The 24,561-nt window shown below is 40.2% G+C and overlaps 1 protein-coding gene across 5 annotated transcripts; it reads right to left on the bottom strand.

The window, feature by feature from the left end:
- Positions 1–613: 613 nt before the first annotated feature.
- Positions 614–23,386, bottom strand: wt1a (WT1 transcription factor a). 5 transcript variants are annotated; one of them, XM_046394122.1, is made up of 9 exons: positions 23,234–23,386; positions 17,212–17,334; positions 15,607–15,709; positions 10,530–10,613; positions 5,587–5,686; positions 3,487–3,631; positions 2,069–2,158; positions 1,547–1,639; positions 614–1,166 (listed from the first exon to the last, which is right to left on the bottom strand). In XM_046394122.1, the coding sequence occupies exons 1-9, from the start codon at positions 23,376–23,378 to the stop codon at positions 1,045–1,047; spliced, it is 1,005 nt and encodes a 334-aa protein (XP_046250078.1). In that variant the 5' UTR covers positions 23,379–23,386; the 3' UTR covers positions 614–1,044. The 5 variants fall into 5 exon arrangements, with proteins under 5 accessions (XP_046250078.1, XP_046250074.1, XP_046250075.1 ...); XM_046394118.1 differs by lacking the exon at positions 23,234–23,386 and adding an exon at positions 21,164–22,184; XM_046394119.1 differs by lacking the exon at positions 23,234–23,386 and adding an exon at positions 21,164–22,184 and having other exon boundaries at positions 1,556–1,639.
- Between the last annotated feature and the right edge of the window lie 1,175 nt (positions 23,387–24,561).

Raw genomic sequence — 24,561 nt, 5'->3', positions numbered from 1 at the left:
ATCCCATGAAAAGACCAAATCCAACAATTGCTAGATTGTACTGTACTCAATCTGCAGCTGAAAATAGTCCCAAACAAATCCTCTATTTAATTCTGCTTGTATGCCTCTAAACTCAGTGCCCTGTTGTTTTAGGAAATGATTTAGCTTTTTCAAAAAATCTATATGTATGTAAGTACAGATACTTATATTTATACTTATAAGTTTGTGACCAAATCCAGGGAATTTGGGAACAATTTAATCAATCACATCAGAAACAACTGTAAGAAAACCCTCACTATGCCAGTTGGTGTTGGGGAGTAAGTAGTTACATTTAATTTAATTATAAAATAAAGGGAACTCTGACCTGTTGCTGTTGAGGCTGATTTGACCATTATTTATGTGTTCAAAATTTGATTTAGTTCAATATTTTGTTGGTGCCCATCCAACATAACGCCTTCCCAGTGCATAGCTTTAGATAGCATGCTGATGGTGGGCTCTGTTCCTACCTCCTAATGTAGTACGGTAATGATGAGGCAGAATTACAGCACCACATTACCACTTTCAACAGGTTGTGTCAAAGGGGTTGGTGAGATTAAAAGCTTAACAGACAGCAAAATGCTGCACAGCAACTGTGCAACTTTTCTGCCATATGTTGGAACTCCTGCTGTTATCAACAAAGTGGTCCCATTCAACTGAGTGAGGGGTCAGCATTTTTCACACACTGGTGGTTTTGGGCTTTCCATGGGATTCACTGGAAATAGCAGAAATACAAAATATGTCCAATCTTATCCTACAATTTCTATACCCTGAAAGCCACGATAAACTTTCATAGACTATGCAACCCACAGATTTCAGAACTGTTCATGTTCATGTTCAGGAAAAAGTTCATTACTTAATTTGGATTTGTGTAGACAGTTGTATCTAGTTTGTATTAACAAAATGATTCTTAAAGAACCCATTAGAACACTGCTGAGGCTGGTTTCCTGTGCGCAAAGAGGGTCACCAGGTCTGGATTTACTGAAGACAGAAAATATATGCAGATGACAACTCTGGCTGACAAAAGACTCAAATGGCCAGCTGGAGTTTGGTGAGGTTCCTCTGGTGCATGTTGTGATGTCGCACCAACTCGTCGCTCCGGGCAAACTTCTTTTGGCAGTTCGGCCACTGGCAGTTAAATGGCTTCTCACCTGAAAGAGAGGTGGGTTGGATGGACAGGTTGCGAGAGACAGATGATGGATTGAAGAAAAAGTGGAAAGGACGTATGTCGTGGGAGGTGGATAAAGCAGGAGAGGAGGGATTTTGAAAGGTTGGAATAATAATGAACATAAGTGAAAAGGAAAGGGAAAATAAGAGAAATATTAGAATGATATTCAGACCATAACCTGAATAGGAAGGATAAAATGAACTACCGCATTTAGTACATGATTGCACAAGTCAGTAAGAATAAATACATGCCAATATTCCAACACTATTTTATAAAATTACTTTTAATCTCTTGCAACTGTATATATATATATATAAACATCAAATGGATGAAGAAGAAATGGAAAAATAAAAGTTTACGCACTTGTTTTACCTGTATGAGTCCGGGTGTGTGTCTTAAGGTGGTCAGACCGAGAGAATTTTCTCTGACACGTCTCGCATTCGAAGGGTTTAACTCCTAAACACATGTACAGTATGCATGCACACACACGCACAAACACACATACACATACAAGCACACAAACAGGTCCAAGTTCACAAACACACACACACAGAATACACATGTTCAACATCACACACACACACACACAGAAAGAGAGGGAGATAGAAAAATACAGTAGAGCAAAGGCTTGCAGGAAAGCCATTCCAAAGCTTGGCCAGGCTCGAGCAACTTCATCTGAGGTGACTTCAGTGTAGTGCACCACTGTACACAAAATGCAAACTGTGCAATTCAAAAGGCTGTGTCCTCCACAAAATGGCTGTCATGCAAACAGCAGAGGAGAGCAAGTAGAGAGAGCAAATACATCGGACTGAAAGGAAAAAAAAAACAAAACAAAAAAAACAGAAAATAAAGACAGAGAGACAGCTTGAGTAAAACTGATCAAACCTGTGTGCCTCCTCTGGTGTCTTTTGAGCTGGTCGGAGCGGGAGAACCCCCGGCCACAGTCTGTGAACTCACACTGGTAGGGTTTCTCCCCTTAACAAAGAGGACACAGACAGTTGGAGAAAATTCAATTTGATTTTCTTTTTATTAGGTTTAAAGGTCTGATGTTTTAACTTTTGGGAAAACAACACTGCTACTTTTGACTGAACAGACAATAGCAACATATGTAGAGCAGAAACAATCAGGTGACGAATTGATGAACCAATCAACTGAAAATTATTGACCTTCAGTTCTGAATGAATTAATAACAATTTCTTGAAGCGAATACTGGTTTTCTTGATGGTACACTGAGTTGTTTTGAACTCTTACTCCAACACACATCATTATCATCATCTTCAGAAACACAACACTGGTGTGATAACAGTGAATTGGTGCTACAAACCGTGACAGCTGACTGACAAACCAAACTCACAACCAAGCGTAGCTAGTTAGCCAGCTAGCTAGGTAGCAGCTTCTCAAACATAAGTATTTGCTGGTCTTCTATGAAAGGAAACTGAATATTCTTGGTGAGGTTTCTCATATTTTATGTAGATTACACTAATACTACAAAGATATAATTTATCTGCCAGGAATTTTCACATTACGGTGAATATCACATTCTCAACAGTCGGCAAAGTGCAAAGGCCTCGGTTTTATAGGACGAGGGAGGGGTGTGTCGGTGGTGGTGGTGGGCTGGGGTGTGGGGTGCTATGGGGTGGTTGGTGACGTAGGTTGCCTCCAAAATGTCACCTGCCTCCAGCTCAGCCATTCACAGAATTCAGTTGCAATAGCTGGGTTTCAATATGTAGAGGGCAGTTGCTATGCATGTTTATAACACAAAATGGAAAATTCAAATACTTTCCACTTAAGAGCGGGACCTGAATTGATCGGTAACACTACTAAATATCTTTTTAAATGGATTTTCTGCAGAAAAAAAATGGTTTAGGGGTTCAATTACTCTTTAATATTTAACTGTAGATCTCCACAACAACATGGAAATTTGCAACTAAATAAATACAGAAATATTAGGCGAGAGTGGGAAAAAGTGCACATATATGAGGCTGAGTTTCGTTTTGACACACGGGGGAAAATCCCCATGAAGGGCTTTGTACACTGCCACTGCATAAGATTTAACTGGAAATCAAAGGATCTCTTCATTTTTCAAAAAAGGAGGTGTTTTCTGGCTATTGCAGATCGAGAAATTCAGGCCAATGGAAACATCACTTAAAAAGCTTTTAAAAAGTTTGTGTTGCTAATGCCAAACTGAAAACATCTGAGTGAAGAAGGAACATGTTGGTCACAGTATGTTTCTGTGAAATGTGTTACAATACTGCTGTCAGCAGTTATATAATACAGCACATTTTCCTGTTTCTGTAGGTCACCTGTGTGTTTGCGACCGTGCATCTGCAGGTGAGACAGCTTGAAGTAGCGTTTGTTGCATCCTGGGTAGGCACACATGAACCGACGCTTCTCGCTGCTCTCTGACCGCACAATGGTGGGAGCGATGCTGGGCACACGCCGCACATCCTGCACGCACACACACACACGCGCGCACACACATCCAAAACATCCCATTATCCCTGGACATCAATAATTGAACCAGTAAAATGTAAATTTGGAAACAGGCAATTAAATCTGTTATGTGTGTAAATAAGTACATGTGATGTGTCTGGCTCACAGGGATCATTTTAATAAAATGGTCATATATTCATTAAATGGAAATTAGCAGTAAAATGACCCTAGACTGACTGCAGCCCGAGGGGAGCTGTTAGTCACGCCTTTTAGACAGACCCCCTTCCAGAGCGCCCCATTACAGCCCTGCTGCTCACTGCCGACATGCTGTGGAAGCACAACTGGAAAGAACACATGGCAGTAGAAAAAAAAAATCTCCATTTTTTGCATTCATTCTTTTGCATAGTGAGTCTAAGTGTTAGTTTTTACATTTTTTAACATACTCTCCTCCCCCACTGGCCTGCAGTTCCTCTGTTTTGCTACTTGTCAAACCTGTACATGACATTTCAGCATTTTCTTCAACTGTTTCCACTTTACACCACTCTACCTAAACATTTCTGACTTTATTTTCCTTTCACTTTTCTCCCTCTCTCCACGCCCCCTTTTCATCCGCCCTCCCACGGCCATCTGCTCTTAATTTCCTAAATGTCCAGCCTAATGACCAAGAGTAAATTTATAATGGTTTATTATAAACTAATGTATTGAAATAAATAGTCAACCAAATAAAATATATAAATTAACCAATAAGATGTGAAATAATTTAATGGACCAGCATGTAGGATTTAGGGACAGGAAACTACTATAATATTCTCAAGTATATTTTCCTTATTGTATAAGCACCCAAAGATGAGAAAAGTTGCATTTACGTTACCTTAGAGTCTTTTACTGTATATCTACACAAATTGTTAATTTTGACAATAATCAGCAAAACTAACTGAGCTCTTGACAGCAGAGTGATATAATTACCTGTGATGTATTAATTTGTTATGTCAGTCTTATCACAGGATTTCAACGAGCTGTGAAATCATATTTAGTGGTCAGGAACCAGTATTAATGAAGAATGAAATTCCATGGCTGTCAGCGGTATTTCGTTTGGCATTGACCAAGAATTAGCGTAATCTCTGTTATAAAAATGATCACATCACTTATCTCACATTTTAGCAGCTCTTAAATTATACTTTAAAAGGCATACAAGTGAGAGTTTGTTTATTCATTTGCACTGAGCTAGACCCCTTATGTGTTTTTTGGGCAATCCATTTCTGTGAACAGAAGGGAAAAAAGGAGCAGGGTGAATGATGAAACAGGCCCCAAAACGAAAGAAAGAAAGATCTAAAAAAGTCCTGCTGTGGACTGAGAGCAGGTCTGGAGAATCTCTGCTCCCTGTCCTTTAGAGCTGCTGACAGACAATAATTAAAATCTAATGATTTATTAACATGCTGATCCTCGTGTGGAAACTGTATCTTTACCCAGTGTAACCCTATGTGTGTGTGTGTGTGTGTGTGTGTGTGTCTTTCTCCACTGCTAATGGATTTGTGGAAAAAGATTCCTCTTGGCCTTTTGAGTCTCCTTCAAAAAATGTGTGTATGTGTATATGCAGTGTGTTTGTGTGCATGTGTGTGCATGTGCAGGCATTTGTGTGTGTATATATTTGTAAATCTCTGCTCTGCTACATATCACTATTATTTAGTCTTCACATAGCCTGTTCATTGCATCAGGCTCTCCATTACCCCGTTGAAAATATGGTCTTTTTTCTGTCATTAATGTGTTTTTCCTCCAGTGTTTGTTCCTCTGACCTTGGGCTTTCAGCATGTCAAGCGTGTGCACATCCTGATGTTGACACTAAACACATACAGCACAGTCCGTATGTTCAGACCGAAGGTCTGTGTGACCTCATGGTGACATCTTGACAATGACAAAAGGATTTACATGTAGAGACGCTGTAGTAGCAGTAGCAGTAGTGTGAGTCCTACCTGTATACCCCTGAAGACTCCATGTGTGTGTATACGGTACTGCGTGCTGCAGCTGTACACCATTGGGGTGTTGGGGTCACTGTCATAGCCAGTTGCATGGCTGCCAACACAGAAAAAGAGCAGAGTGACGATAGTGACTGATTTATTGAGATTTTCCAGCAAAGTTAACATTAATTTAGTTAAAAGTTAGAAAATCAACACCGCAGTTCAACACTTTCACACAGTTTTGAACAGGTGTCTTAAAACCATACTGGCGCCAGGAGTAGACAACTATTCAAGCAAACATTTTCAGCTCCAAAATATCAAAATTGCAAAGTTGTCTGTGCCACTAAATCATTTTCCAAACACAAATACTCGCAGGTAAAAAGGTTTCCAAATGGACGACTGCCACATACAGTGGAATTAACATAAAGCAGACAGATAACAAGATGCAAGTACATGATTCAGCACCATAAATTCATACACTGTATCAAAGACTGGCAGATATATAGAAGGTGAACTGCTGTTTGGCTGCAGGTAGGGTCATGAAGGTATCATTATTAAAACATGTTCATCCTGTCACATACAAGCCCTAATGCAAAACACAGACCAATCATTTGTAGACTCAGAGTCGTTCACAGAGATGTAAGTCGTGTTGATGTATGTCTTTTGTCAGAGTGCCATATATCCAGCTGAAGCCTGAGGTTGTGTGTGTGGGTGCCTCTGTTTATGCATGTGTATGTGTGTTTTGTATAAAATATCTGGCCCTAGAGGTTAAACTCTGACCTTTTGACACAAAAAACCCTGCAGATTCAAAATGAGCTTGCACACTACAAGAAGGGGCAATAACATTTAAACTGATGCCAGACTTCATAAACCCATGGGGCTGTATGGATGATTGCAGACATTTCTACAGTAGTCCTCTGTGGTGTTGTGAAGTACTTGTTCATATTAGTGTGTATGTATATTTGATAGCAATTTGGCTATAGCCACCCCTTTAGCTCAGACCATAGCAGGACTATGGATAGCTTGAAGCTGGCCTTATGGCTGTTGCCATCTTGTTTTTTTGGAGCCATAAGTGACCAGGTTTGGACGAGATGGTGGAGCTGAGAGGATACTCTTTGCTGCACCTCTATGCTGATTGGATTTGGCTTAGAACCAAATCCACACGCTGTGGTATTGAATTGTTGATCACAAGGCAGCCACGCCCTAAAGCATACTCTGCTTTATTGTCTATTTTACTATAAATGGGACCATAATTTACTAAATGAACTTCATGCTGTATTGAAAGACACTGGAAACTAATGATTCAGACTATGGACCCAATAGGAAACTGCTCACTGATGTTATAAATCAAATGAGGAGTCGGGTCATTTTCTCACAAGCTCACCTACAATCAGACTTCCTTTTGAAACCTCTGCAGTCATCCCCCGCTGGCCATTAAGTCATGAATTTCAATCACTGGTGATTCCTCAATCATCTGGTCATTTCTTTTTGTATACCAGAGAGCTTCAATTCTACTTAATGTAAGTAAAGCAAAATTGCAAATATTAACATGCTAATACACTAATACATATGTTCACACTCGGGGAACTTATATACACCTGCTTAAGTATTAGTATGTTAGTATGTTAGCACTGTCATTGTGAGCATGTTAGCGGGCTAATACAGCTCCACCTCATCTAGCCACTAGGACCTTTCTGACCACCAGTGAATTATGAGTGTAAACTATAACAATACTGAATATAACTTTAGTAAATTATTTTCTGTTGAACTGATAATTGATCAGTTAGACTAAACATTTCATCACCGGCTACAACACAAACACAGCATGATGTATGTCACCAATAGCTTTGAGTATTTTACTGATTTAAAGAGCAGGACAAAACCTGCTCTGTGTAACAGCTTTGCCTCTCGTATCTCCTTATGATAACACACAGAGAAACAGAAAGCTCTTGTGTATAAAATGTGTTATATTTCAGTCTGTCTAACCAAACGAGGAGGATGGGAGTTTGCATCCTGTGCTGCAGCAGTGGGAATGTACCATACGGCTGAGCGGTCATAAGGTGTTCTTTGTCTGCCTTGCTGTTTCCAAGGACAGGAGGCATCGAGACTACGTCAGCGGTAGACAGTGTTAATCATACTGTATGCTGCTTTACTTAAGTTCATTCAGTCATTCATCTCTTTTGATATTTTAGTTTGTAGAAGTAGGCAATGTACAAACCATTAAAATCCAACTCCACTATGATAAAGGGCAGTAGACGTGTAATGGTGAGGGTCAACCCCGATCTCAACTGCCATACTGAATAATGGTATGTTTCATACATGAACCTGAGTGTGGCCCAGCATCAGTGTCCACATCAGGACCACAAGGCAACACAGTAAATGCATATAATTCCAGGTAATCTACTAAAAAATGTAACAAATAAAAATATAATATATAAGCATGTCATTGTCAAGTTTGTCTATATAAGGATACCACCAACAGCCAAACAGTTTAACTGAGCATAAAGAATAGAAGGAAGAGGAAAATGCTGGCCTGGCTCTGTACAAAGGGAAACAAACTCTCATTTTAAACCACACTACTGACTCCCTCCTCTCGTTGTCCTTTCCCTTCCTCCTCATCCTTACTACTCCCTCACACCTCTCCTCCCTTATTCTCCTCCCCCTCATTGACAGAGCAGAGTTTAAGCCATTGAGAGGGAAACGCCAGCACAGTCAGAGCTGAGCAAGGCCAATGAAACTCCATGGTATACCTTTATCCCCCTTCTCAGAAGACCCTTCATTGCTTATGGAAAAAAAAATACAAGTCAGTCGGCCATAAGACTTAAAAAATTATGTCTCTCCTGTCACTCATTTAAATATAATCAGTAAGCTGCAAATCAGCAAATGCCTCACTTACTACCATAGATGCTTTATTACAAACACACACTCTTGCACTACTGAGTCACAACAGAACAACTTCCCCAAAGAACACACATTCCTTCTTGCTACCACCCCTTTATGCACGTACTCATAACTAACACACACACACACACACACACACACACACACACAGACACACAGAAACATTCAGCTGTTTAACTGTGATGAATGCCTGTTGGCTCAGGGTTGATGAATATTTGCGAGTCGACGCAGATGCTGACCTGTGCGCAGCTATGCAGGTCACAATGACATTAAGTACAGTGGACACTATGTTTTTAACTCTGTGTGCACAGCCGTTGTGTGCTTTCTTGGGCCGTGCATTACCCCATATGTAACAAAAAAGCTGGCTCAAAAATGCTCTTGATCTTTCTGGTGCATGTCCTTAACACTAAGTTAAGATAAACAGTTTAGTGTGATTTTTCTTCAGTATAAGACTGTGGGACAATCTGTCAATCCACCCAACACTAAGACATCTCTACAGTTGAAAATGATATTTGCAATTAAGTGTAGTTTGCAGAGTTTAATGGTTCTAGTGCCACTATCAGGTCTATGTGTCCCTTCAACTGACACATCTTAGTCCATGAGGAACAGGTTACGTGGTAGCTATGCACCCTAGTTAAGATAAGTACAATGCATCGGCATTGTCCACTTATAGCAAAATGCCAAAAAATGTACTGTATCTGGGATAGCATAACATTAACTGTATTTACAGTGTCCACAGGGGGAAACCGTTAAGTCAAGCTCAAACTTAATGCAAAGCAAATTTTCAGACGAAACAGCCAACAACCAGGACAGACGTTAGCAGCAGTCTGCTAGCAGCGTCACAGGCTGTTTGTTAAGTGTGTTTGTGTGACAGCTCAGACTGAGCTCTAAATTCCACAAACTCCTGCTGTTTCTTTTATCTTTTTATTCTTATTGTTTCTCTTAAAGCTGAAACATTTTTAACTCACACATAAGCATATTTACCTCACCTTGCATTGTCTAGCACATTTATATCCTTGTATGCCTTATGTTTAGTTTCAACAACTGTCACATTTGAACTTTGATACCTTTTTGACATGCAATGAGCTTTACAGCATCTGGGAACTGCCATGTTGATATTCTGTGTAGATTCATGAGCAATAAGCAGAATATTCATCCACTATGCACTTTGCTCAAGTTTTCAAGTTCTTCATTATTTTTGTATTTGTTTCACATATCTACTGACCAAACCAGAAGTGTTTAGTAGGATTATACTCACAAACCAGGTTATCTACATGCAGCATAAACATGGTTTAGAGGTATGTTGAGTTATCTCATGTACCAGTTTAATGAAAAGTGAGATTACTGTCTTAAAAACCAACGCTGCCATAGCTAGTCCAAAACGATCCATTTGCTCAGATTTGTACCTATGCTTCATGATTCCCACTTTGTTAGGGACCATCCAAAACTATAATCATAACAATAACGACGTGAGCATCCACACTTCTGCAAACAGCGGCACCAAGCACATGCTGCATGCTCCAGCTGTTAACGATCATTAAAAGGATAATGTGCAGAGAAACAAAAAGAAAACGTTCTTCAAAAACAAAAAGAGTTAGGTGAATCCAACACTGTTATGAGAGTTGAAGATTTGAAGACAAAAATCTATTTAATGGTATCCTGACAGGTGACCATGAAAGAGGACATCAGCTAAGGACAAAGCAAACTTCAGAGACCCTATCAGTACCAAAGACCGTCTGGCAGTATGTATCAGGTGAAATGATGTTTTCTGTGTGGAATTTGCAGCATAATATTAAGTTAACCTATGTAAGCTTTTAATAAGTTGTATGTTGCAATAGCCAAGACTGAGGTAAGAGCAGACCACCTAAATCTGTTTATGGTTGTTGTTATAGTTGTCACATGGACTCCACAATCCATTTAGGTTTGAATTTTTAAATTTTAAATCATTATATATATTTTTTAGTAGTTCTTGCTACTGTTCTTGGTATAAACGGTCCTTTATTCAACATAAACTTCACTGACTGCTGCTATTTGAAGTGTGCAATTGATGTTCCTACCTCTTTATGGTGGATGCCAGTGTATTGACAGGGTCCCATGCCACACACTCCAACTGAGAGGTCATTTGATATACATTTTCTCTGCTGTGGAGGAAAGACAAAATGTAGAAGAAAAGCTCATGAGCTTTGCAGTGGACTGTTAGCCAGGGAGAGTGTGTGTATCCATTTGCATATCTGTGTTGCTTTTTGTGGTCCTCAATAGAAGTACTCTAATGAAAAATGCCAACAAACGCTCAGTCACAAGTAGACCAGTAGACAGTAGTAGCCAATGTATAAGAATGTGCCTCAGACAGACACCAAGGAAGCTGAAATTTCCCATAAAATCCATCTTTCATTAAACACAGCAGACTCCAGTCATTATTCAGACCTGCCATATGATTACGCATGAAAACACATACACACACACACACATACACACAGACCACAGCCCCTCTATCACACCACCTGCAGGCTCACACCAGTCAGGATGAGGTACATGTGGTGCCTGGTACCCTGCTCATTACACAGCTATTATTTTACAGTACAGCAGGGGCACGCAGCCAGCAGAACACACATGGTATTTCTGCTGAAATATGGTTGGAATGGAGGCTTACTACAAGATTTAAAGTAATGATCCATGACAGTTTCAAATAAATAAGTGTCTGCTATTGCTGACTGATACAAGCCATCACTGAATCAGGCTACATCCATTTAATAAAAAGTTCTCCGTCCTAATTTTGCCTTAAACAATGAATGTGTGTTGCAATAAGCCTTTCCTGGGAAAACACCTACAGTTCTCAGGAGGCCTGCAGAAGAAACAAGGATGTCTTTGGACAAAACAACAGAAGAAACTGGTCTTTTACCATGAGGAGTGATAGTTGCTATGGATCAACAAAGTTGTGCAACTATTGAAACACTATCAACAGATGGATCAAGGAAAGCATATCATGCAGACATGCAGACATACAGCATGTGAGAAGTGCAGTAAAGCAGCACCACTTTAAAATGTCCATTCACCAAAAATACAGTTATAATTTGCAATCATAAAAAACTGACCATCAGTTTTGGGACATCAGTCAGACAGCATTCAAAATTTTACTTGAGTAAAAATAAAAGTATTAAAATCAAAACATATTAAAGTATTAAAAGTAAAGGACTCAATATGAAGAATGGTTCATAATATTATTGTTTATACTCCAACTCATCACCAGAGTAACTCCTGCTAATTGTAGCTGCCTTTAGCCAGTTAGCTCAGTTAGGCGTGCACCTAGGAGTCACTCTGCCTGACCCAGACTTCCATGGTGATCAATTTAATAGATGTTAAGTCTTTTCACTTAAAAACAAGACAAACGTTTAAATTTTGGTGGCACTAAATGAAAGGTCAGGGAAGCACCAATAAAATACTCATCTGGAATAGTTTCAATGGGATAAATTAGTTCCACTAAAAATTGTTTGAGTTGGGGATGATGGGGGCACTAGAAACAGTAAAAAAATACCTCAGTTGCTTTGTGTTGGAGGCAGATAAATGAGTATCACGTAGTGTTCTTCTCATCTGGAAGAACTACAGCTTTGACAACTTTTTTACAACTTTAAAAGTTGAAGGGCTTATATTGCACCTTTAGAGAATCCCTTTTTACATGCTGTATTTTCTAACTAGAGAAAACACACAGGGTGTGTGTGTGTGTGTGAGTGTGTGTGTGCACGTGTGTGTATCTCAGTATGGATGAATGAGACTTCAGCATGTTTTCATTTCATGTTGTTCCAGCGGACCAAGCCAAGGGCCCACAGAGTAAATACAGTCCTGTTGGTACCAGGGTGCAAGATTAGACAACTGACTCAACTCTTATGAGTCTTCCCAGCCGTGTGTGTGTCTGCATGTACTCTATAAGTGTGTATGCTGAGCAGACATCAGTTATGTTTATGAAAAAGGAGACCCGCAGACTGAGACTTTCAGGACATCCCTCCCTCTCTCTCACACACACACACACATAAACACACGCGTGTACACACACACAACCACACACAACGAAACAATAGCATCCATCCCTGCTGTGGTTTGTACTGAAGATTCCATTTGTTTCTCCATTGTTGGAAAACACAGAATTGGTGGAATGTAGAAGCTTATTACAACCTGTGCAATATTTATTAGTATGTTTAGTATGAAAGGCAGGTGCAGGTAGTTCACTGCAGTGGTTTGCACTGTGGCAACTGTGTGCACATTAATAAGTTTACTGAGCATGAAAAATCAGCACAGGTGAATATTTTGTAGGTAGATTAGTATGCACTATTTTATTTTCATACTAATATGACCAACATCAGCCCTGCGATTGACTGGCGACCAGTCCAGGGTGTACCCCGCCTCTCACCCGTAGTCAGCTGGGATAGGCTCCAGCTCCTCGTGACCCTGATGGATACACCGTATAGAAAATGGATGGATGGATGGATGATTAACAGAGCTTTCAATACAACAATGACTGCAAAATGGACAAGATGTCATTATTTTTTTTAACTTTGTGAACTTTTGGTTCCAGTGTAAGTGAGAGGAGTGTGGTAGATAAGAAGAGATAAAAGGTTAAGGTGTGGCTGGAGGTGAGCTGCTTGAGATCAACAGTATGAGGACATTTTTGGAGACTGTTACCGTTTTCTCTCTCTCTCTCTCTCTCTCTCTGTCTCCCTGTGTGTGTGTGTGGTGTGTGTGTGTGTGTGTGTGTGTGTGTGTGTGTGTGTGTGTCTGTGTGTGGATGCATATTCCTGTAGTTGTGAAGACAAAAAGCTGTTGTGAGGACCAGCCTTACTTATTCAGCCTTATCATTAAATATTAGGGTGAAGGCTTTAAGGTCAGGTTGAGGTTAGGGTTTGGTTAAGGTCAGGGTTAGGATTAGGCAAGCAATGTTTATTGTGATGGTTAGGAGGTGGTTAAGTCTCCAGAAAATGAATGGAAGTCTGTGTAATGTCCCCAGAAGTGATGGAAATACGACTCTGTGTGTGTGTGAGAGAGAGAGAGTGAGAGAGGATGTGTACTATTCATGTTGTGGAGACATAAAGTGACGACATACACATACACACTCACACGCATTGTGGAGACTTTACTTCCTTATGGGGACAAAATGCAAGCCCTCTTAACATAAATCATTCATTTTGAGGGTGAGCACTTGGTTTAAGGCTAAGGTCAAGAATAGGCTTAGGCAATAAGTGTTTATGGTTATGGCTTAGGAAAGTCTCCAGGAAATGAGTCTATGAAAGTCTATGAAATGTCCCCAAAAGTGAAAATAGAAACCCGACTCTGTGTGTGTGTGTCTAAAGATTTTATATATGGGTACATACTGGATTATACCATGTTAATACCTTATTGAAGGTAACAGAAATCAGAAACAGAACAGAAATCAGCCCTGAATCAAAACAATCGGAAAAACATCTTTTCTTTTGAAAAACCTATTGTCTTTTTCAGTTTATTTTTTGCTGTTTATGTTTATGTTTTGTTTGTTTTTTTTCTAATTGCAAACAATAAACTCAATTATGTCTGAATTTCCCTTTGCTGCGTCACTTTCATACTGACATTACTGGAACACTCGTATAGAACAGAGCCTTGTTATGTTATTAATAGCACTTATGTTTCCCCACCATAAGAAGCCAAAATGTTGTCATGAGACATGCCAACAAATAAATGTCGTAAACAACACCAAAAATACATGAATCACTTCTTCACACTTTACATCACTGAAAATAACAGAGCGACCGATCAGTAGAGTGTGGAGTGGAAAAACCTGGTGCAGGAAAACAGTAAAAGAACATTAAAATCCTTAAAATAGCACCTACTCAATCTCCATCATTAAAAATTTCACACTATATAAATATGCAAATATTTTTCATCTCCAAAGTTAAACTGCTAAAGTCCATTCTCAGTGTTTGTGCACTGGAGCCTTCAGGTTTGCGCCTCACACTTGTGTGTGCTGACTATTGGACCAGGACTGGCTTCCAAACAGTTTGTGATGTCACAAATCGTGCTCGTGGGTTCCACCGCTTAAAATCTGACTTTCAATGATCCCAGAGAAAACGTACACTTTCAGCAGCCTTACAGTGTCACACTGCGCACATACATTGTTCTACACGGTGAAGCTCAAACATTCAACTGCAGGAACAAGAATTAAAAGACCAGAAGGGGACTGATTTTGATTTTGACAGCTCTGCTAATCCAAATTCACTGCCATCACAATTATTTGGTGACATATTATCTGGCTGATAATCTCTAAATAATGGGATAATCTCCCTGCATATGTTTAAAACATATGATCAAGGGTTGGCCTTAAGTGTTACTGCACAGCAGCACAGCAAACAAGTTGTTCACTAAAAGCTACAATGGACTTGGTACTAATAATACTTGGTAACACTGTGAAATGTTGCTGAAAGTAAAGTGTCCTACTGATTGTAAAGCCAGAACATCTTATTTTGCTGTTAATAAACCTGAAAATGTTAATCAACTCAAAAATAAAACAAAGTTTTTCCTGGTCAGTCCTCTGTGTTGGGAGAATACATCAGGCCAGCGGTGAATGAAACTACTAAAATAATGATGATTGACCTGCATAGTTTTGTGACTGGCAGCAGAATAACTTGATTTATAATATAGTTTGAATATTTTCCAATCAGTAAATCAACCCACTTTCCTCCAGGACTTCCTGTCTCTGTTAGTTCAATTCCTTCAATGGCACCATGACTTTTTAGAGGCGTCTAATCTACATATAAACAACATATAAAATTAGGAATTTTAAACCACTCGAGGGAGAAATAAACCCTTCTCATGGCAGAGTTAGCATGGAAACAACTGAAACAGCAGAAAAAAGCAGCCAGAGGAAGCAGAACAAAAACAGAAAGGGAGCCGCTGTGGCAGACAGACCTGTCCTGAAGGTGAACATCCTGTTCAGACCTGCATCCTGCTGCCTTTCACTGAATCACAGCTTCTCCATACGAAACAATCAACAATGCATTCTGAAACTTTTCGAGCTTTAATTGTTACACTTTGCTCTAAATATAGATGTGCTACCCACGTACAAGGAGTGTGTCTGTGCAAATGTGTGTGTATGCAAGTGTGAGCGTGTGTTACCTGTTGTATGGGTTTCTCAGCAGCAGGGCCTGGCTGCCTGTACAGGTGTCTGAAGGTGTGTGGCATCCGTAAACAGGAGGAGGTACAGGATACTGCTGCTCAGCTGCAGTGCGCAGACAGACAGGCAGACAGACAAAGGCACACACAGACACACACATGGACACAATATATATAGGTATATATTTATATATATATATATATGGGCAAAAGTTGTATACTCAGAGGAGCTGTTGTGTTTAAACGTCCACCACCCCTCTCTTATTTGTCTCCATTTTTCACCAGTTCATTCCACAAATGAAGACCTTTCCCTTCATATTTCCCTCTCTGAGCTCCTCCAGCGGAGTAGTGAATGGCTCCCTCGACATTTCTCTACATTCCAAAATCCCTCTTGGCTACCATTCTCCCACTTATCTTTGCCGTAACAACTGTCAGAAATTGAAGCCGCGGCTTCATAAAACCAACACATTTAAATATTTACCAATAACATGCACAGAGGAGGGATTAAAGGGAAAGGTGGGTGGATGAAAGAGGGAATGGGAGGAGGAGACGAGGGAGTTCAGGATGTGGCTGATTTATACATCGGACAGTCGAGGTCACCGCGGAGACGTCAGAATAAGGGACAAGACACTCCCTAGGTGAGGACCATGGAGCTGCCATGCAGATGCAGCTGTGCACTCACACAGGGGCTTTAAATACACACAGAGATCTACTTTTGTTCTGACTTAAAGACACTCTGGGGCATCAGGTTTCGTTTTGTTTGCTTTTTTTTTTTTTTTTAAAGAAGTGACTACTGGAAGACAAGAATAGATGCCAAAATTATTCTGGACAAAATGTATCAGTCTTTTCCAGACATGTGCAGAACAAATGAGATAAAACAGGAAACATCCTGATACATCCGGTACACTCAGGATTATTTGTATGTGAAAAATTGTGACTTACGTTTAAGCCTGCTTTAATGTTGGTGTGGACTGAGGGGAGGACAGGAAACAATTTATAACACAACATGGCTAATGCAGTCCCTACACATTTGGTCAAATTGAGGCTGAATTTGACTTTGTGATCTGTTTTACTAATTCAAGTCATAAAGCCATAGAAATGTGTCAATTCTTGGAAAACAGACTTCTAACTACAAATCGTGCATGCTATGCTCTGTTGCATTGAGTAAAATCTAACTGGTGAGAAAACCACAGGCTGGAATTAGCTAAAGCCTTACTAAATGTTTATTTTTCTCTAGTAATAAATATTAATGGTAGTTGGATTCATTTCCAAATTATTAGTGTACATTCTGTTTTCCCCTCATCCAAAGTCAGGTATTAAGTAGGCAGAATTAGTGAAAAAGGACACAGAATGAAGTTGTTACAAACTTTCTATCACAGTTTGCTGGCCAGCTTGAAAACTTTAAATTTCTTTTTCTCACTGCTCCTGTAGTTTCTGCCTTCGCAATGGAAAGCAGCAAAGAATTGTGTTTAAAAAAAAAACCTCTTAAATGAAACTCACAGCAATTTCAAACATCAGGCCAGACATTTCTACAGTTTCCTGTTGCTAAATATGAAGATCCATGTGCTGAACACGCTCGGTGACTGAAACCACACAGGGCTCTCTTACCCATAGTGCTCTGCTGAGTTAAAGCGTCTTCATGTTTGAAGGAGTGGTTAGAGAACTGCGAGCTGTGGTGTGTAGGAGTGTGTCCGTAATTACCAGCTCCGTCGAATGCAACTGTGCTGTAACCTGCGACACAGAGAGAAAGTGCAGTAAATACAGAGTCACTATCAAACATGGTACGTTTTGTTTCATTTCTGCCAGGAAGTGGTATTATAACTCAATACGACCTTTAAAAATGTTCAAGATGGATAAAATGGAAAATTTTTATTTCTAATCTTGTCAAGAGAGAGATACCAGTAATTTTTTAAATAAGTGTAATTACATGCTTTCAGTCTGCTGTGGTAACTGTCAGGTTGCTACAGAAACATGATAAAAATGTTGTTTTACAGTAAAGTGCTGTAGCTGCGGCTGGACACAGAAGATGTGAGCTGAGGGTTCGATCAGGTCAGAGTCATCGTGAAGTACGGTGCTTCTGCACAGAACATCTGAAGAATTTGCTGTTGACCTCATAAATTCCTTGACTCGTCTTCTCAGACAGTTACAGTTTGTGGAGTAAATCCTCAGATTTTAGGTTATGGACAAATATTTCAAAAATTGTCTCCACAAATGTTTTAGAGCCAATTTGAAAGATCTTACTCACCTGACAACCTTTAAAAAGTACTTTAATTTGTTGTCTGATGTTGATTTCTAAGGCTGGATATCTATCTATTAAATTTATGTTGTCTCTTTGCTGCTGGTGTAATGCAACTTTTGTAACTTCATAACCTTTGCACACGGTTATATATTTAGAATTTCCTTTCAAAGTAAAAACAAAGCAATGGATACTGCAGAGAGATAACAGGACTGGGATCAATCTCTCTTTAGATGAAAAAGATTATGTCTTTAATTTGATTTTATTAAAACATTACACCAAAGCTTGTAAATATGTACCACACACACACACACAGACACACACACACACAGACAAAGGAGTCTACATACATCCCTGACATCTCAGACCAGACCTGACTCATGACTTAGACTGACCTAAAGGGCACACACAGGCCCATAAATCACCGACAAGAACACACGCATGTGCTCACGCATTCATGCACACATGCACGCACACACACACACACTCTTTCACTCTCACATACATGCTTCATTAATTAAAAATCAGCACTTTCACTCACTTAACTCAGTGGATCATTGGGTGAGAAGAGAGGAGGGAGCAGAGAAAAAGCTCATTATACATCTCCATTTATCTTCCACTCACCCCTGTCTGACTCCTCAGTGTGTGTGTGTGTGTGTGTTGGGTTATACTTTTGTTGCCTTGAAGTCCAGCACTGAGGTGACGAGCGGTGAAGTCAATTTGTAACTGGAAAACCCAAATACTGGAAATACCCCAAGATTTTGTTTTACTGACTGAAATTCAGTGTTGTTTAAATATATTGAGGTTTCAATTTTTAAATGTGTGGGAAACAACTTTAAAACTCTTACATTAGTTGCATTACCTCATATGTATTTTATTTTCCATTTTTCTGACAGCGTATTTATATTCCTATTATAACACACTGTTATGCAACACTACATGATTATGTTTTTGGGTTCATTTCATGCATTATCTTTAAATATGAGCAGTACTGATGTTAGCACATTATCACCTGCAAACCTCGCTATCCTACTCTTAAAACACGTTGCAAAATGAAATCGTGTCCTTCCTGAACTCTGGATTATTTTGGCTCCGGTCAATGACTAAAACCTGTTTTAGGCCCTTGTGAACAAGCCCACAGTGAAATTCGAAAGGGTAACCGTTTCAGAGGTATTTTGCATAAAAATGAAATCCTTCCTGGAGGGAGTTTATAGTGACAGTCTGTATGACCCTGCTCTGTTATCAGCTCTACTGTGTGACCCCAGTCCTGCTGTTAGTTTGTTTGTCTGTGCTCGTCCAGCCACAGCGGGGAGCAGATAAAACAGGTTAGAGGTCGGCTCAGCTCTTTGATTATAATGTTATTCCTAAATTATCTGCTTGATAAGCATGTTATTACTAATTAATCTGCTTGGTAACCACCAGCAGATCCATTATCATGCATGGAAAACACCAGGGATTAGGTGAGATAGGAAAAAAATTCTTTAATTTTGTTTAGTGTGTGTTTTGTCTTTTTTTTTTTTTTTTGGCCAATAAGTTACACTGAACAAATGTGTGTGGCGAGGTGGAGAAAGACTCTGAAACCATACAGTAACTGTACAGATGAGGCGTACAGAAACGTTGGCTTATTTACAGAATATTATCACGTGTGTATTATTAACATGCTATCAGTTTTTTAGACATATTGTTATCATCAGCGCTGGTATATCACAACACCTGTGATATATATATATTGTTCTCACTGCACTTTCAGCAAGAATCTTTACACTTGATTTCTCGCATACAGTCAGCCTAAATACCACGTAGTGAAACTTGTTCCCACATGTGAGGAGCAGAGGGCAGCCACTGTACGCCACTCCCGGGGCCCAACATCACCCAAACCAGGGCTTCGGTCCAGGGCGCTGACTGGAGAATGAACCTAACGTACACGTTTTGAAGGAAGGGGAAACTGGAGCGCCCAAAGCAAATCCATGTAAGCACAAGGAGAACACGCGGAGAGAAAAGCCCCAGCCGTGGATCGAATACAGTGCGGACCACGCTGCGCGTTTGAATCCCATTGTCGACCTTTGACAGATTCGCTCACTATGTCGCTGACCCTCTATCGTATATTGTTTAGCAAAGCCTAAAAACATTTCTTACACGGATAAGTGAAATTTAATGGCTTTAGTGCATAATGCTGAAGAGTAATGAAGTGAATACAGCAAAGAACCGGGTGAGTCCAATTCGACGGAGCTGAATTATCTCACTTCCACTCACGAGAAATGAATAAAAATTCTTCAGCAGAGGAGTAACATTTCCACTCCGTTTGGGTCTACATGTCCGCATTTCAGATGAGATAACATTGTGAGAATTTTCTCAGAAGCTATTTGTTTTCCTGCAGGTATTTTTCCACTAATGTGGAAAACTCAAAGTGTGAGAAATACCAGACTGTAATAGCCAAAATGACTAAGGATTAAGTCAGCGATGCCTGAACATTCGTAGCTTTTTGCTTTTAATTATGACTGAATGGGAAAAAAAATGATGTTTTGTGTACTGACCCTCACCTTTATCATACCTTTCATTTATATATTAAACATATTTTCTTTATCAGTCAGAGTAGAATAATTAAAGAAGAGAAGTTATATTCCAAAACGTTCTAATTCCATAAGCTGACACATTTTAGACACACTAGTGTTGAATAAAAGCATCAGCACTTCAATCATCTATCGTGTGTTCAGTTCCTTCAAAACACTTGATCGAATATTAGACTTTAAATTCGCAGTTTGTTTAGAACTCCTTTTGTTTCTGTCCAACGTGAAAAAAAATGAACGTAAAAGTCCTGAGTCTAATATTTTTAGGATCTGTGTGGGTGAGCACATCTGGGATCCTGAGCATCAAAACTCAAAATATTGAATCCCCAAACATTCACTTTAAAAACATACATACAACAATATGAATAATAAAAAAAATAAATAACTGAAGACCATCAATGTGTCAAGTACTAAATTTTTTTTAATCTCAACTGTGACTGCACTGAGCTTTAAAGGACAATTTACACAAACAGCACTAAACTACAAGCATAGCATTCTTTGGCTTAAACATTAACACCTGCATGCTAAACTAAAGCAATTCCTCTGTGATGCTTGGATTTAGTTTGGGTTCTCTGTGACTGCTGAAGCTCGATCACATTTCTTCACATGCGTGCAGGGGTCTCTGCTTTTTAATGGCAACTCGCAACAGCCTGCATGGTATATAGAGAACTTGTGGTGAACTAAGGCCTCCACGTTCCTTGCCTGACATATCTATCCAGACACACACACACACACACCTGTCCCCCTCCAGCTCTACCTGTTTGGTTGCGGGCTGCCTGCTGTGTGTCCATGCAGTTGGTCAGGTACGGTGGGTTGCTGAACATCCTGCTGGGGGGCTGGTGGTGGTGCGGGGCGGCCACAGACGGCGGCTGACTTGGTGGTGGTGGGGCTGCTCCGAATGCTGCCCCGTACCTGCAGGCGCCAGTTCCCGTGAACTGCCCTGAGAAGTGGACGGTGAAGGCGCTGAGGCCACAGTGAGGATCTGTGTCCAGGTGATGCGGGTCGCTGGTGGCCCCCCAGCTGGGCTCTTGCTTGATGAAGGAGTGAGGCCCCAGGGAGGTGTGGGGGGCAGCTAGGGAGGAGTAAGGGGATGCGGCGGTGTGGAAGTCCAAGACGGGTGCCCATTGAGGGGCCGTGCTGACGGGCAGGGCTGGGCAGCCGGGGCTGGGTCCCGCCGGGAGGGGGGGCAGCAGGGAGTTCAGGTCACGTACATCTGATCCCATTGTGGTCCAGGGGAGAAAACTGCTACAAAGGTGGGCTATTTTTAATTTGGATCTGTCACCCTGCAGCGTTCTACCTGTCAGCCTCCCTGCCTGAGAGTCTGACTGAGCCAAGCAGTCAGAAAATCAGACACTACCCTCTAAAGAAACCTTTCTTTCACGATAAGAACAGCTTCTTCTCTTCCTCGTCTTTTCTTTGCTTCTTCGTCTTTCAAGCCTTTCCTGGATCAGTTCTTGCCCATCGGTTGTTTACGGCGGCGCACAGCTGCTCTGGAAACTCCTCAAGTCCGGCAGAAGTTCATGGCGACACAGCAAAGTCACAGCACTCAACTTTTCTCAGCAGCAGCACGGGGAGAAGTGAAGAAAAAAAATTCAACGCAGTGATGAGCCGTGATCTTAGCTGTTTCGGTCCCCGACAGCAGCAACAGAGAGTCTGGCTCCAAGATGTGGGAGTCCATTCAAGGAGTTGAGAGGTTTGTGCTCAGAGCTTTCTCAGTGAATGGAGAAGGAGTGGAGGGGTGAGGAGGAGTAGCCCTCTTTTCCCTCCACGCTCCCAGCCTGTGTGTGTGTGTGTGTGTGTGTGTGTGGGTGTCTGAGGAGGGTAGGAGGTGGAGTCAGGAGGTGATGAGGGACAGGAGCCCTCTGACTTCATTCATTTACTGTATGTTGAACAGCACGCGTGCACACACACACACACACACTTTTGAAGGAAAATAAATACCAATTTCAACCTTTTTTTTTTAAACTTGTAACTGAAACAAAAATAATTTGTTAGAATTATTATATCATCTTCATGAACTACTCTTTTTTTTTTTAAAGGTTATTACGCTTTAAATCAACAAAGTAGAGAGGCTGATATTTTTTCAGCGAGCTGATGTTTTCCGGGGTCAGATGCACAGAGCGTTACATAAGCTTATCTGAAGAGGTTTCTAATGGAACAAATTCTCCATCACATCCGGTGACAGCCTCGTATTCGAACCTCAAAATTCACCTGGACAGACACAGACCTGAGAAAAGGAGTCCGGCCTCACGCCCCGATGCGTTTTAAAGAGTAAAATAAGATGAAATACAACGGCCTCTTTGAGCAAAGCTGCTGCAGTTAGTAGACTGTATAGTTCTTTTGAATTCATCTTAATGATTAGAAAAACATTAGGTTTCATCATGTACATGTATATATATATATATATTGTTTTTGGAAGATCGATTTTTAACGCCAGGCGTGACGTTAAATCTTGACGGAGTGACGTTTATTTGTTTTATTCAGTTTACGGGACAGATTTTTGCTACTGAAATTTAGTCATTAGCAGAGATAGTAAAACTTGAGTTAAAAAGACCAGTGACCCTGAGCTGTTTATAATTTATTAGAGCCACGGGATTAAAAAAGAAAGAAAGAAAAACTGTATCTGGAGGCACATGGTGAAGCGGACAGTGGGGGAATTTTCAATTATTTCTATTTTTCCACCACTGCACAGTAATAAAACAGTAGGTCCACGCAATAATTATTAACACTATACATTATTAGAAATTAAACGACATGTTTTTCTTCTTCTTATTGGCATTTTTATGGTGTTATTACAGACACATTCAGCTGTGTGTGTGTTCTTTACCTGCGGTGATGAACGTCCACAGAGCGGCTGCGGCGCTTCCCGTCAGCGTTAGGTGCTCACTGAGCAAGCGCACACACACAGCCTTTAACCTTCTGTTCGTCTTTAACATGACATGAAATGATAATAAGGAAAGGTAATCTGTCATTTGTTCTTAATTCACAGCGAATTTGTGCGCTGGGGACGCTGCGGATTAATGCGCACAAAAGGAAGAAACTTGTGCCGAAATAAGAAAACGTGTTGAACAAAAGGTTTCTGCTGCGTTAATGTCGCTGCGTAAATTCATTTTGTAAATTTGCTAATTAATTTTGCTGACAATTGACTGCTTTTCTAAACGATCAAAGTTGATTTATGCTGTCATTTAAATAGGCCTACATGAAATAAATCTGAAAATATCAATGACAATTCTAAGTTTAAACTATGAAAAATATAACGGCTTCTGTGGTTTGTTTATTTTGTTTTATTTTGTTTTTTTTTGGTTTTGTTTTTTTTTTTTTTTGCTGTTACCGTAAGTACCTCTTCTCCTTTCTTGTGCTTCTATTTCGTTATTTCTTGCTGTGACAACCCCATCATGTCAGCCAGCAGGCTCTGCAGCTTCACAGCTATAACAAACATGCTGTCTGTAAACTCAACATTCACAGATTCTGGACCAAGACAGTTGATTGTTGAGTCTCATTCAGCTCGGAAACCCAAAACGTCATCATTTCACGAGCTGCCAGTGACACTCGATCATCAATTGTCTTTCTTCGGTATTGACGTCCAGAAACACAGCAAAAATAAAAAGAAAATACGAAAACGCAGAGAGAAGGCAAGGCCTCAGCAGAGAGACACTGCTGCACGCTGGAGGAATTGTTTCTATTAAAATGTCTGCAAATCAAAGATGGCCTGAGGACACAAACGGCCGCATGTCCACAACATGACGACACATCTTCACAGCGCAGCAGGAAAACTCACAAACAGCCTACAACACTTTGATACAACCAGGAGAGCAAAATGTCTCCTGGTTGTTGCCAACAAAACACAAGTTAACAAAAGTGGCTCAAAATGAATTTCTTCACGCTATGTTTTTTCAGATAGTTTTCAAATATAGTTTTTTATTTTTCTAATGATTTTTTTTTTCATCAAACAAGAATTATGAATGACACGTCAGGCTCATTTTACAACATACTGATATAAATTATTAAGTACTGTCCCTGATCAATACCGTCCAGCCTGTCGGACTCACTGCGCTTCTGGGTGTACATGCAGAAATCTTTGGTATAACTGACAGGCCTGATAAGCTACATTTGTTTTGGTTTTTTATGGGTTAGTGTGACACGACAATCTGTAGT

Source organism: Scatophagus argus, chromosome 7 (assembly GCF_020382885.2).
Source record: "Scatophagus argus isolate fScaArg1 chromosome 7, fScaArg1.pri, whole genome shotgun sequence".
In the NCBI taxonomy this organism is placed as follows: Eukaryota; Metazoa; Chordata; class Actinopteri; family Scatophagidae; genus Scatophagus; species Scatophagus argus.
This window is presented reverse-complemented; position numbering and strand designations above follow the sequence as displayed.

What these genes read in the sequence shown, in the direction of transcription:
- wt1a (XM_046394118.1), bottom strand. Translation starts at nt 21,629, where the DNA reads ATGGGATCAGATGTACGTGACCTGAACTCCCTGCTGCCCCCCCTCCCG. An exon ending in CTGAGAAACCCATACAACAG is followed by an intron (nt 10,614 to 15,606) that starts GTAACACACGCT and finishes TTTCCTCCACAG; the next exon opens with CAGAGAAAATGTATATCAAA. An exon ending in CTGGCATCCACCATAAAGAG is followed by an intron (nt 5,687 to 10,529) that starts GTAGGAACATCA and finishes CTGTGTTGGCAG; the next exon opens with CCATGCAACTGGCTATGACA.